Source organism: Telopea speciosissima, chromosome 1 (genome assembly GCF_018873765.1).
Source record: "Telopea speciosissima isolate NSW1024214 ecotype Mountain lineage chromosome 1, Tspe_v1, whole genome shotgun sequence".
In the NCBI taxonomy this organism is placed as follows: Eukaryota; Viridiplantae; Streptophyta; class Magnoliopsida; order Proteales; family Proteaceae; genus Telopea; species Telopea speciosissima.
In genome coordinates, this window is record NC_057916.1 from 18,468,013 (window position 1) to 18,482,814 (window position 14,802).

Consider the following 14,802-nt stretch of genomic DNA (forward strand, 5'->3'; position numbering starts at 1 on the left):
GCTTTTTCTTCGGTCGCAAGGATTATCGTACCGTAGGTGATGGCGTCTTCTCCTGGGGATCTTCCATTCACTATATGAGTAGTTTCTTTTCCTCATGACCCTTCTTAAGCCCTGGCTGCTTGTATCAGTACTGATCTTTCATTGAAGTTCTCTTCTTAGTAGGGTGATCGAGCCAGTTAACATTGCTGAATCTAAAGTTCAATTTGCAAAGGCTCAACTTTGGTTCTCTTTGGTAGGTTTGGTTTGGTTTGTGATAATGTTTATGAAAGCATGGCATTCTTGATAGGTTAAGATTGATAAAGTTTATACAGTTAATCATTCTTCGGCCATGGAATCTGGAGATCCCAAGGTCCCAACCGATGAAATTCTTTTCATTCATCCGACTATGTGGGGTGCAATTCCTGAATCACAGCCCCTCACCAACTCCCGAAGCTCCTTAAACACTGATCCCGTCTCATCATTTGATCCTATCACCGAGAAAAAACAAAAGCGCTTCGGGAGTTCGAGAGGGAGAGGACAGTATAGATACATACAGGTAACGTAAACAATCCAGAGATTAGAGAGATTGGTGGAACCAACTAGAGATGCTGTTGAAAATTCTACTTCAGAAATTTATAACAAAAAAATATATATGATTACAATTTACAATCTTTTGCTGGATGACTATGAAGACAAAAAAGAATTTTTATTACTACTAATAGTAGTTACCCACTAATTTCTGTTCTTTATTCTCCATTTTCTTTTCATTTTATTGAAATGGGCAACACACTGAGACGCCCCACATGAAAAAGGCCCCCTTCAGATCCCTCCCTTGAAGAGTCCTCAATCACACATAATAAGATTGAAAAACAAAAAACAATCCTCCCACCACCACCAACTTTCTGGTTTTTACCTTTTTTTTATTTTCCAATGCCCTCTTTCTTCTCTTTACAGCAACACAGTAATACCATGGGCACCAGAGACGGGTTACAGCAAAAATAATAGTTCTCATATGTACTTTTCAAAGGGTATTTATAAAAATGCCAAAATGAACAGCGACTCCCTCTTTTCTTTTCCCCCTTGGCTTTTCCTTTTCTCCTCACTTCCGTGGGAATCCTGACATTTCTATATTTCAAACGTCCATCTTCCGGATACCTAACCCATCCACAGTTGGTCTCGGGGGCAAAAGGAGGATAAAATGAAAACCATAAACAGAAGAAAAGGACCCAAAAAAAAAAGAAAAAAAAAAAATCAAAACCACACATGCTTCTTCCAAGAGTCTTCCATTCCACTACTCTCTTTACATCCTTGTTCTACCCTTGAATTATGAGGTACCTGCATCATCAAATTAACAATAATTAGCATCTTTGATTATCTTAGGATATATATTCTTACTTTTCTTACTTACTTTTTCTGCTGCAATGCCCATCCAAGATTAGGCATCTACATAACTATGAGGTTGCGTGTTTAATTAATCCGATGGTAGCCTAATTGTAACATCAAAATTGTGTATATATATATAGACAAACACACCTAATCAATATTCCTTCTCCAAATACACTTTTGTCGTCTTTACAACCTCTCTTTCTTGAAGAATAATATTTCTTTAAGTCACCATTATTAATAAATGATGATTCCTTGCTGTTTATGTTACCAAACTAAAGGGGTATTTAACTTTTTTTTTTTCTTATAAAGAAAGGGGTATTTAACTCTTAGTAGAAAATTTGGTTCAAATGACTAGGGCTGTACCAAAATCCAGTTCAAGTGCCAAATGAAGTCAAATTCACAAAGGGCACGGCTCCTCTCCAGTTACTTAAACATACTGGCAAAACAAAATAGAGGGGAAGCAGCAGGTCCCACCCCCCACAAACACCCACCTCCATTATGTTTAAGCAGTACTTAAAAGTGACTGGAGAAAAGTGGTCTAAGCAAACAATACAGGACTAATTCCTACTGAGTCTGGTTCTTTCTATAGCTTTGACAGTAGGAGGGGCCAATCATCAGTGCTATATAATTATTAGTTTCCCTTATCCACACCTACGGGAACGATAAAGATTGCTCCATTGTGATCAAGTGGCCACGGGTTAGAGTCTGGAAACAGCCTCTCTGCGAAAGGAGGGGTAAGGCTGCTTACATATGACCCTCCAGAAACAGTAACAAAGCTAATAACAAAATAACAAAAGCACGTAAGTAAAGAATCAAGAACTTGGAAGGTAAAGATTTTACCGTGTCTTTCTTTTACTTTTCAATGTATTTTCAAGTTTGGGAAGGGATTTCAATGGCATGAGGTGAAGCGAGCATCCTGACCCAAGGACCATAACATCCTACACGTCACTTCCAGCAACTTTCCTGCAATGGCGTTTTTAATTCACAAGAAATAATAAATATCCATCAGGAATTTTACCTAATAAAATAATATGAATTATTATTAACATTGCCATAATAATTTTAGTACGTGAAAGCAACTTCCCGGTTGCATATCAAGTTTCATTATATGAAATATAATATCAAGTTGGTCTACCAATTAAGATAAATAAATTAGTATTAAAACCAAAAACTAATCATGCCGACTACTTAAAACAAAAAGAATGGTGTAGAGAGAAAAGCAAAGAGATTAAGACATGGTGTTTACAGGACAAATGATTCGGTAAGCTACAGCTGGAGTTTGAAGCGTCTCTTTCATTAATGCTAATTTAACTAAAAATTAACAAAACCCTTCTCACGGACACCATATTTTTTCCTATAACAAACCCAAAAGTTCATTTCTAGAGAATGAGAATGGTTATGAAACTGATAGCTCACAGAACAAAATTGGTGCCTGTCTGTGTCTGGTGTTGTAAACTTGTAATGTAATGTAATGTTGATTAATCCAAATAAAACATCAATTAAGCTCAAACCAACCAAGAAATGAGGCAAATGCAAAAAGAAGGACATGTGACCCACTAATTATAACTCACCGACAACTCCCACAGTCCCACACACTGGCACACACACACCCATGACCCAGACCCACCAATAAATCTAAAGTCTAATAAATGAACACCACCGCCACCGGAATCCCTTCGCCGGAATCTCACAATCTCTTGCAAACAACTACTACTACAGAAACACAACTTTGATTTTAAGTGTAAATACTCAAAAAGAGAATAGAACAGAGAGAAAGAGAAAGTAAAACTAGCTAACACGTACCTCTCCTGGGTTTCATAGTAGACTTGGTGGTGGTTGTGGTGGTAGAACTGTGCTGGACCAATTTCGATTCGGATTTCGGCTTCTCTTCAGTGGGGAACAGCACGCCATCGATACCTTGTACTGAAATCCGGCCGTCGGTGTAGATATCGGGATCGAATAGATATGCGGACTCATCGCCCTGTCCAAATTTCACAGACCCATCTGCCTCTTCCGCCACAACCTTGTGAGGTATTCGTAACGTATCGTACCGGATCTTACCGAATCTCCTTACCGCATTGTACATACTCTCCTCCGTCTGATACTCCGGAATGAGATGGTAATAGACGATCTGCTCCGGTGCACCAGGTTCGCTCAGCTGGTCCGTCGTCAGCTTCGCCATTGCCTCATCGTTCGGAGCTAAAACTGTTAAAACGTAACCTTCAGACACTAATTTTCCCATTTCCGACGCTAAGGACGTCAGGTTGACCAGAATGTCGGCAAGTTCGTTGTATCCACCATAATGCAGGAGGGTGTGGATGAAGTCCTTCACTTGGGATTCGCCATCGAACTTGTGGTGAGGACCTCCGGGTCCTGGTGCCGGTGCCGGAGCTAGTGATGGACCTGGAGCCATTGCATCGTAGATCGGCAGCACAGGCGGTGAACCTACCGGCACAGGCGGCGCTGGTTTCTTGAGCCGGTGGGTTCTGGGGTCAACCTCCGGTGCTCCTTCAGGCTTCACCGCAGTAGTCTGACGAAGATTTCTACGGCGGTTGAAATCGTCTTGGACGGATCGAGGAATCAATAGACGTTCAATCCCGTGAATGACACCATCGGGGCGAGTCACCGCATCTGGATGGATGACCGCTGCGGAATCGACCTTCTTATCGGAATCCTTACAGGTAAGGTGGATATGGTCGTGAGAAAGCGTTTTGTGCTTGGCGGACTTGGAAGCTGCCTTGGGCCACTCATTGGATCCAATCCTTTTCGGTATGACATGAAACATTAACAAAGTTTGCAGAGATTTGAGATTACCAGGGGCCAGAAGGAAATGCTTGAACTCAGGGTCGAGATCTCGTTCCAGAGCTTCGTTCCTAGGTGCGAAAATGGTGATATTGTGTTTACCCACAGCCTCCTCTAACGACTGCAAGAGAAGAGCTTTCTCTACGAGTTCAGCAAGTTCCGTGTAATGTGAGTCGAGGAGAGCTACGAGGACTGAATTGGAATTGATTTGGCCTGAATTCGACGAATTTAATGGCTTTGCCCCTGTAGTTTCCTGCAATGCAACACAAAATCCAGCCACTGATACAAGATAAAACGTGAAGAATAACCTAGTAACGCCATAGACTCTCAAATCCATGGCGACTGAGAGAAATGAGAGGAAATCAGTCGCAGAGAAGCAAGAAGAAGATAATGCAATCAATAGTTTAACCAACCACCCAAAAAAGAACCAGAGCTTTTAAGGTTTTCTTGTTCAAAGAGTTTTAAGGGTTCTACACTTCTTCTCCAGTTCCTTCTTTAACTATCCCTTCCCTCTTGTTTCTTTTCTGTCTTTGTCTGTAACTTTTCTAACTTTTCTGTATTATTATGACAGTTGTGAGGGTGGGGCGGATTCGAAGCCGGATTATTAACTGCGGTTGGTAAATTCTGTGTCGGTTCCGGTAAGATCCGAAGCTCAACACGTGCCGATTCCGGACGCAATGCGGCACTTGAAGCCTTGAAGCCTCCGGGGCACAGCCCTGAGCAATTTTTTTTTTTTTGGGCAAAGAGACAGACAGCCTGGATTAGGTGGGGACCACTCCCCCTACTCCGTTTCAGGAGCCGCACGGCTCGACTCCCCCACCCCACTTTGCAACTAGTTTGACTTGTTTTTTTGATCTCTATTCTAACTATCCATCGTGTCTGGAAAGCTAATGACTTGTTTACCCCTTCATTAGCATGCGGGAGACTGGGAGTACAATTGCAACAACTGGGTTGAGGGTATTATGATCATTTCGCTTTTTATTTTGGCGCAACAACTCGGCGGGAGAGTGATGTACAGATGTACAGAGAAGAGAGAGTGGCGGTGCATTGACTGGATTCTCTGGCGAGTGGGTGTCACTCGTAAATCACAAGACTGAAAGCTGAGCTGTCATTGTCTGAAAGTATAAATAAATGGGGCCTTATTTATTTTTTTTCCATGTTTTTTTGTAATTCTAAGAATGAAATTAATTACTTAATTAGGTAAAAAACAAAAATGAAGAAAAGAAAAGAAAGAGGTGGACTGTGAAATGGACAAATGGCCAAGATGACGGAGACGGCTCTCTTGCCGGAAGACGGAGGGTCTACGTCGGAAAAGCCGGTGGCGAGGTAGAGTTGTAATGTTATTAAACTAGGGTTGGGTTCGTGGTTAGGTATTGAGTTAATACGAGTGTGTGACAGTGTGAGAGAATCCTTTTTGTCGGTGGCTTCACCTTCCTTGGGCTTGCCTTTTGTTTTTTTTATATTTTAGTATTTACATTATTAACATGTGTTTTTTAAAGCATTATTAGTTTTGATTAGTTCAGTTTTTGGAGGGAGGAGGTGGCGGGAAGATTTAATTAAAATTTCCAACAGGGCAACTGAGGTGGTGCTTTGAACGGTTCCACGTGGTTGCCACATCATCAGTTTTTTAACCTAACCCTATGTCAATTGTTGTTTTATCAAGTATGCTTATATCAGTTAATTTTTTGGAAAGGAGTTTGTTGCCCGGTTTCAGGCCTGGACTAGTACAAGGGCTAATGAGATCACGCATGGGAGCATCCAGAGGGAGGAGTGGGATGGTCATTTCATGACCCCATGCTACTTGCTACATTAATTTTTCCATTTTTCTTTGCTAGGAGAGTGCACCTAATGCTCGTCCTACCATTTCGAAATGGTGTCGTAACATTTTCGGCACTTGAATGTCCAAGAAAAGCTTGAGTTGACCGTGTATCAAATTTAAACTCAAATTCAATCACATGTATCTTATTATGTATTGTTGCATGTGTTCTCTTTGTAATCCAAGCGTTACATCCTATTTGTAGTACTTGATATTTTTCATTGTTTTATTTAATTAGTTGAGTTACTCTATTAAGCTGAAATTTGACATGTGAGTAGAGCAATGTAAATTGCCATTTGACCAATCATAAATCCATAGTGAACGAACCCTCTAGTAACATTGGTCCTATTTAATAATTCAAAAAAAAGAATTAAAAATTATTTTCATTGTTTGAAAAATAAGATGATCAATAATTATTTATTTAATTATTAAAACATTAGTTGTAAATATCATTATTTTTTTTACCGAAATTTGATATCAGTCTCCCTTAATCGAAAGAAAACAAGTCTCTACAAATTTTCGGTTTGGATAAATTATTGTCTTTTAAAATTTTCTGTGACATTTTCAAAATTTTGTAAAGGTTAGTTTATATCTAAAAACCATTTGTAAATAAAGAGGATTCAGACCCACACCCTCTCTTTTGTGGAGCAATGCCTCAACCACTATTAATTATCTGCATGTTTATAATAACTTTATAATAAATTATAAATAAATTTTGGTAAAAAGATTTCTATTTGATGGTGTTTCTTATGGCCTCTCACAGGGCACCATGAGATGACGTATCTGCACTCAGGCGTGCTCACCCATTGGTCCAAAGTTCAGATGCTTGTGTAGAGACCATGTGACCAAGTAGAGATCTCTTGCCCAATATAATATATGGGAAGTCGTTCTCTGCGTGGGACGCAGAGGCCACGCTGCACGTGCCAACGAATGAGACCGCACGCAAAATCACAATGGGTGGCAGAATTTTTGTCATACATGGGGGCATGACAATCATTCCGTCACCCACTATGCATAAATGTGGCCCTGCGTCCCATGCAGGGAATTATTTCCTATAATATATACACAAATGCATATTTATATGTATTATACAACTCTAAATCTTTCTTATGCCCTTATCACAATTAAATGGGGTCGTCTAAAACATGGTGCTATTTTTCTATGGGCCCTTTTACTATTCAATGATTCAGATTTGTTTGATTGACATGACACATGGCTGGAATCAGCCCCAATTGGACACTCCAGCTAAAATGCATATTTTTTGCCTAATGTTAAGAAAGACACCAAGCCCTACCAAATTTGATGACCATAAATAATACCATAGGTGACGTGTAGGGTTGTTTACTCGAATTCTTTTTGGTTTTTGGTAAAAATTGTTTAGTCGAATACGGATTTGGATTTGGGTCCTTTGTAGCAGGATAGAGTATGTAGTACACATCTAACAGGCTACGTGCCCAGGCATTGTAGGCTATCAAATGATGTGCTATACATTGTATCGCATTAATTCTACTTAATGGTTTTTTTTAATTAAACTTGTAATTTGGAATCCATGTATATTACACGTTTTTCCTACTAAAAACATTGTTAATCATTGTTTAAAAAAAATGAAATATCATAGCTGGTGAACGTTTTCAAATACTATTGTTGATGGTAAGAAACCTTTTCTCGCTTGTTATTGTTATTGGTGCCATATCCTTTTCTCAATTTTCCTTTCACATAAATATTGATATTCAAGTTGTCAGGGATGAGCTTCTAGCTCAATGGCCGGGATCATGATCTTCTACGGCGTGTTGCCCGTAATGGCTTATGTGGCCAAGATAGAGTGTCGCGTGCAATGTCTGCCTTACCCTTGTTCGAACGCCTTGCCCGAGTAGGCGTAAGGTGGACATTACGTGCGACGTTCTGTCTAGGCCGCACAAGAAGCTACAGACAGCGCGTCGTAGAGGATCTGTATTACAGTGGCCGACCTCCACCTAGTGAGAGTGGTATAAGTCCAAAGAATCGAGGGTTCGACTCTTACACCCCAGCCATAAATAATTATTAAATATGGGAAGTAGTTTTCTATTCGGGAGTTTGGCCTACGCTAATACTCTCATGTGTCTATCTTTCTCCTCTTCAAAACAAAGGGGCGTAGGTACGTGTCTTTTCATATGGGAAGGAGAGATAATATCATAGAATACTAGCGTAGGTCACACTCCCAGATAGAAAACTACTCCCATTAAATATTGACATCCAAGTTGCCAGAGATGAGGTTCTACCTCAGTGTTCACTGATATCCCAACACTAAACGAATGATCCAGAAAATCTTGGTGCACCTTTCATAAAGAAAACAGATGGAGGATAGCTGATTTGGACATACCATCAGCTTATTTCTTAACAAAATTAATAATATTTGAATCTGCATTAATGTGGAAAGAAATAAATGTATTTGTATGGCCTCAAACACACTTTAATTAAAGAGCATCATCGATCATCCACCATTTATTCATAAATAAATACATCCAAACATGGAACTAAAGAGCAAAACCCAATGTAATCATCTGCAGTTTGCCCTCAAATCGGAAACTATGTTTTTTTACCTTTTTGGGTGCCAAAGTGGAATTTTAATGGTTTTATTTCAAAAAAAATTCTCCTTGAACATTTTGCGCCAATATTCTAATTGTATTTAAAGACGAACGTACACATGCATGATCACCTATAAAAACTTTTACTATATAATTAAATAGCAAAATTTGTTTTATTCTTCATTTTGGCTTTTTGAATTTTACCTGACGTTCACTCCAAGCCCTCAATTGTAACACCTTCCAAAAGATGAAAATGGATTAGAAAGAAAGTCAGGTGCCCACCATCAAACTTTCCCATAAAATATATTCTTCCACGCCTGTTTTCCCTTCTAAGGGATCTCTCTCTCTCTCTCTCTCTCTCTCTCTATCTATAGTCTTTCACAATCGATCTTTATCTTTCGTTTTCTTTTGAAGCTTGGAAGCAAAACCTCATCTAATGCTATAACATCAAATTTACTCAACCATGCATGGTAGCTAAAACCTAGAAGAAGAGTTTCTGCAGATGATGTGTCATCTGTGATTTGTCTTTCTTTTCTTTTACTTAATTTGGGATTTGATTTTTGGGGGGGGGGGGGGGTAAATTGGGATTTCTCAAGAAAGAGAAAGAGGAGTAGTGGATGGATGAACGAAAGAAAATGAAAAGTCACCATCATACTAATGGCAAAGAAAAATAATATTCAAAAGTTAATTAATACCACTTTAAGTTCAGGATTAACAACTTAAAAGCTAAATCTCTTTGTATTTACATGTTTACCCTTGATGGTACTTTACTTCAAATTTCTTGCACCCCTGGTCTTGTTCACATGATCAGTTACAAGATGAAAGTGAAGCTGTGATCAAATGATTTTTGAAAGATACGATCATACATCCTAAAAAATTTTTGATTTGAGTTTCCCAACTTTAATTATCATTGAATCAGGTTCCTAAAGGGTACAAACGAGTTCGTACACTAGGGGCTGACATATTTGATCCTTGATTCTCTACCCCATTGGTGAAAGAAAACTTTCGACTAATTTTTATCAATAATGTCAATTCAATTTCATCAATGTATGGGCACAAAAGGAATATCTTCAATTTAAAAAAAAAAGGACAATGAGTTAAAGAATAAAAGTGGATCTCACACCTTTTGTAGGGCCTAAGAATAAGTGTATTGTAGAAAGAATTGGGAGTAGAATGTAAGCATATTTGGACTTTGTTTTCATCTTTTCGAATGCTATATGTCAAATTTATTTGTCTATCTCAACCTTATGGCTTATTATATATTGACCTTATATACTTTGTATTATCAATGATCAATTTGAACCGTGACTGAAAATTTGAAATTGAACCAATTGAATCCGTTATCGATCCAGTTTTTGTCTTCCTTCTATAAAAAAATATCTCATATTCTAATGAATTTCGTTTTGCCAAACTGAATTACAAGCCCATAAATGACCGAAATATAACTCAAATATCATTTAATTAGTAGTTACATAACCATTAGGCTCTAACTGATTATACCTGCTAAAAATCAAGATATATGTTGTATATAGACCTATATAACTTATTTTAAGATGTTAATTGAAGCTTCTTTTTTTTGGGGGTGGGGGGTGGGGGTGGGGGGGGGAGGGTGTGACGATCATTAACATGCGGCCCTATATTTGGGCACAGGAGTCGTGCGTCGCACACGACCAGGTAGTGTTCTCTTTCTTGTATTTGAATCATTCATAAGTCATAACTGATAAAGAATTGATAATTGATAACCAATTGACCGAAATCAATTACAAAAAAAAAAAAAAACCTGAAGACAAAGTAAGCAAAATCTTTTTTAGGACCAATTTTCTTATCTATTGGTTTTGATCTCACCCAAAATGTGTTACATGACTTGGTTAAACCAATCAATAAAAATTGAAACCGATAAGTTGACACTCTCTATCTAATATTTTTAAAATAAATTGATCATTCGTAATATTTTTATGGGAAACAGTTTTCTGTCTGGGAGTGTGGCCTACGCCAACATTCCCATGTGTCTATCTCTCTCCTTCTTAAAATAAGGGGGCAGAGATATCTTTTCACATGAGGAGGAGAGAGATAGACTGGATAAAGATCTTTTTTTTCTATTTTTATATATTTACCGTTACACATGGTACAATCCAAGTCAATTGAAACTTCACTTCTAAGTACCAAGTAGTAGAGAGTAACATGGATAATATGCCTATAAAATCTTAAAACGTGAATTGAGCGATCATTATGGCAACAACAAAACTGCTCCATTAGAATTTATTTTCCAACTCTTAAAACATTTCCTCAAAAGAAATGGTTGACAAGATATGATAATCTTCGAATCTTGTTTTGACTATGATTTTTGATCCACAACAAGTGGATCCTGTAGATTTTAGAAGTCTAGAACAGACTGGCATATGCTACAGCCACCTTCTATTTTATCTTTTTTGTTTATAACTTCATATGATTACTAATAAAAAAAGGCAGTTAGTAGAGCAACTGGGCAAATAAAAACTGCTAGTACATTACAGTACTGCTCTGGCATTCTATTCATAAAATCTATATATATATTGGTAGAAACACAGGTCCCAAGAACATGCTTTTTTATATTCTGAATAAATTACTTCATTTTATGTGGAATTATGAACATTTTACACTTAATTACTACTAGTAGTGAAAGAATTATTTCAGCCATAAAGATCTCCATCTCTTTCTCTAATATAAGTCTCTATATTTCTTGAGGTCAACTATATATTAAATAGATTACATTTGTGGTCCAGATTTACTTTGTCAAAGGGCACACAGATTCTGAAGATTAACAAGTGAGTAAGGGATCTTGGGGTCCCTATACATAACATTTCAGCCCACCCCTTGGTTGTCACATTGGAGTTATTGGAGGACATGTTCTATTTTCGAGGAAAGGAATGGTGAGCTCTTTTTCCCTTATAAAATAATAAAAAAAATATTCCTATCAAGCTACGTGGTGCCTGCACCCAAATATAGAAAGAGGGGGGGGGGGGGGTGGGACAAATGATGGCCGTGAAATACGAAAATTCCATCTTTGTTGATCCCCCCTGCATATGCTCTCATTGGCCCCTGCATTAGTGCAGGGAGATCCCCAACCTAAATTCAAATATCACTTGTGTTAGTTATGGCATAGAAGTATAGAAATAAAAGGATATTGGGACTGCCTAGGAAGGCCTTGCCATGTGACACACGCTTATGTGGGCTTCGATTAGCCACTTATCACATTTTGGAGTTTTATTCAATCAAATACCTCCATGTATTCATACACATCATCATCCCATGCATGTTTATGCACATCAATTATACTCAAACTACTACTATGCATTCTCCCATAAACCTATTTTTTCAAATCTCTATTTTACTATTTTGCAAACTACATTTGGGCTCAAATTTAATGTGTGAGCAGGGTTCATAAAATTTGGACCCCAAATGAGCAACCATGTGTTAAATATTTGGCCCACCAAAGGAAGGCATTCCCATGTGGGTTATTTAGGAAACAAGTCCCTAATATGAGTTTGGTTGAAAGCTAGGTGGAGAATGATTTTAGGAAAGTGTTTCCCACAAGTTGTGTCCCACAAAAATGTGGAGAAATTATGAGGGAGCCTATTTCTCACTTTTATCTTTCAACCTTTGTGATGTTATTTTTTTTGATGAAATTGTAATCACACAAACCACACACCAATCCTAAAAAGTTAATCGATTTTTGGGACCGTGGAATGGCGGATATACACAACACACACCCGATGTGGGACTACACCCACACAATCCTTGTGATGTTATGAATTAGTTGGAATTTGCTCCCTACGTAGCCAAAATTAATTATATTATGAGCTCTTGTTTCCTTTCTGACCCAATATAGGAAGAGCTTCTTGCATTTTTTTAACAGAAAGGTCCACTAATCATATAATATTTACTTTTAGCCCGTATGGAATTTGCCAAGTTACAAAATAGAGTTTTCAAAATTCAAGACTATGGGAGAACACATAGTAGTGGTCAGAATACAGTAGACTTCCATGAACATATAACATATATGCCAATACACGAAAGGGTACTTGATTACATTAGGCTTTAAAGTTTGACTTGTGGCTAGTCCAAACCATGTCTTCTCTATCCAATCGTCGAAATACCCACAACATCACTAATCTACAACTCTACATAGCACAATGACAATAGGTTCTGGGATCTCCTTCCTAAGCGGATAGCAACAAGAACCTTCTTCCTTTTTTGTATAAAATTTACTGACGATTACGGATCGATCGATACAGTACAGGTTCCATTTTTTCTGGCCGATACTTTTTTTGGGGTATCAGTATTGGCGGCAACTGATACCGTCACAAATAGCGTGAACTAAATCCATGCAGACAACTGATCATCCTATCGGTCCCCCCTCCCCCCCTTCTTCCCCTAAGTTGATTTTGACACGTTAGGCAACTATTATTGAATGTAATCTTGATTGTATCTTTTCTTTCCTATCATCCTCTGAAAGCAACCTTTAATATGCTATATATAATATGAGGTTAAATAGGGTATTAGACTCTATAATATGGTTAAATTGGATATTAGATTCTATAATTTGATCCAACTTCCCAAGAAACTTTAAACTAGACTAATATGATTTTGATTTTATTTAATTAAATCAAGTCATTGCATCATCAATAAGATAAATAGGCATTTCTATTTAGGGAGATGGTTCCCTACATTGCTCGACTCCAGTTTCTGGCAAATGAGGGAACCTAGAGGGGCATTTATGACATACCACCTCTCACATGAACAGTGATATGTGAGGAGGGGTACAATTTCATTTTGTGAACCGATGTTGTGTATAACTTTTTCCCTTTTATCATAGGAAAAAACACAAGAATGGCATGCCTCAGTTGAGTTATAGGCTGTATGTATCCAATAGAAGTTACAACCACTTGATGAAGGAGATGATAATTGAACGAATCCATCAAGTTCTCTTTGGGGGAGGCTTCTGAAAGTAAAATATTAACCAGACTGCTCCTTTCTTGAAAAGATATACTACAGAAAGGTTTATTCATTCATACTGGACATGGCAGATCAGTCAATCCTTGGGTGGATCCATGGATTCCTAATATCCCCCCCCCCCCCCCATCCCTCCGCTGCCCCCTTTTCTCTTCCTCTTAACGCTCCAAGCTCTGCTGCAGATTTCATTGATATTATTCTGTCTACCCCCATTCCTCCTATGAATGGAGAGAATACTTGGATTTGGTCCTCTACTTTGGGGGGGAACCTTTTCAGTGTCTTCAACATATTGATTGGCACTTCAGCGGCGGTTCAGCCCCAGGATTCTGCTATAAATCATATATGGCAGAAAAATGTGGCACATTCCATCTGTGCACCCAAGGCAAAAATTCTTATTTGGAAGGTGCTTCATGACAGAACTCCTATACCTTGGATTCTCAATCAAAGAGGTTTTCATATCAAGTCTCATTGCCTAGTCTGCCAATCAGAGAATATGAGAACAACCAAGAGAATTAAGGAGTGGCTCTCTGCTCTTATGACAAGTGTTTTGTGGCACATTTGGCTTGTTTATCTGGACCTTATCTATAGAAACATTTCTCATTCAACTATCTCTTTGACTCACAGATGCATCCAGTTCTCTTAGGACTATTGTAGACCTCCATCTTATGACTCTGGATCGGTTTCTTTGTTAAATATATGAAATGGGTTCTCTCCTTCCAATGGTATGTCAAGATCAATGTTGATGGGTCCTCTACTGGTTGTCTGGTCCTGCCGGCATTGGAGGTGTTATGCGAGATGAATCTACCACTTTCCTCTTCTTGGTTTTGCTGGTTCTGCAGGTACCTCATATGCCTATGTGGCTGAAGCCTTGGCTATTCGCCAAGCTCTCATTCTCGCAGCAGCCCATGGATTCAACAATATCATTGCTGAGACTTGAGAGCACCACACCCCATCCCCTAGGAAGTCATAGGATTAGTCATATCATCAAGGATTTGTATTTCCCTAGCTTCTCATTTTTCTTGTGTGATGTTTCAGAATTGTTATAGGGAGAGCTATAATGTTGCCGACGCTCTTGCCAATTTTGGTTGTAAATCTCACTGTCTAGTTGTCTGGGATGTCTCTCCTCCTGCTTTTATTTCTCCTTTCCTTTTGGAGGATTTAGCAGGATCTTCTAGGACTCACATTGTATATCCTCGAGTAGTTGTAGTTGCTCCTTTAAATAACCCCTGTTGTCACAGTATAAGCTTTCCAAGCCTTTGAAAC

At 38.4% G+C, this 14,802-nt stretch overlaps 1 protein-coding gene across 1 annotated transcript in view; it reads right to left on the reverse strand.

Annotated features, from left to right (window-relative positions):
* Window positions 1-671: 671 nt before the first annotated feature.
* The window catches only part of LOC122662986 (fasciclin-like arabinogalactan protein 17), a 34,283-nt gene continuing 20,152 nt past the window's right edge, over window positions 672-14,802 (reverse strand). Inside the window, exons 2-4 of the mRNA XM_043858693.1 lie at window positions 3,169-4,581; window positions 2,206-2,328; window positions 672-1,314 (exon numbers count right to left, since the gene is read on the reverse strand). Coding sequence (XP_043714628.1) covers window positions 2,255-2,328; window positions 3,169-4,504 — 1,410 coding nt within the window. The 5' untranslated portion in view covers window positions 4,505-4,581 and the 3' untranslated portion in view covers window positions 672-1,314; window positions 2,206-2,254. The remainder of the gene's footprint in view (window positions 1,315-2,205; window positions 2,329-3,168; window positions 4,582-14,802) is intronic.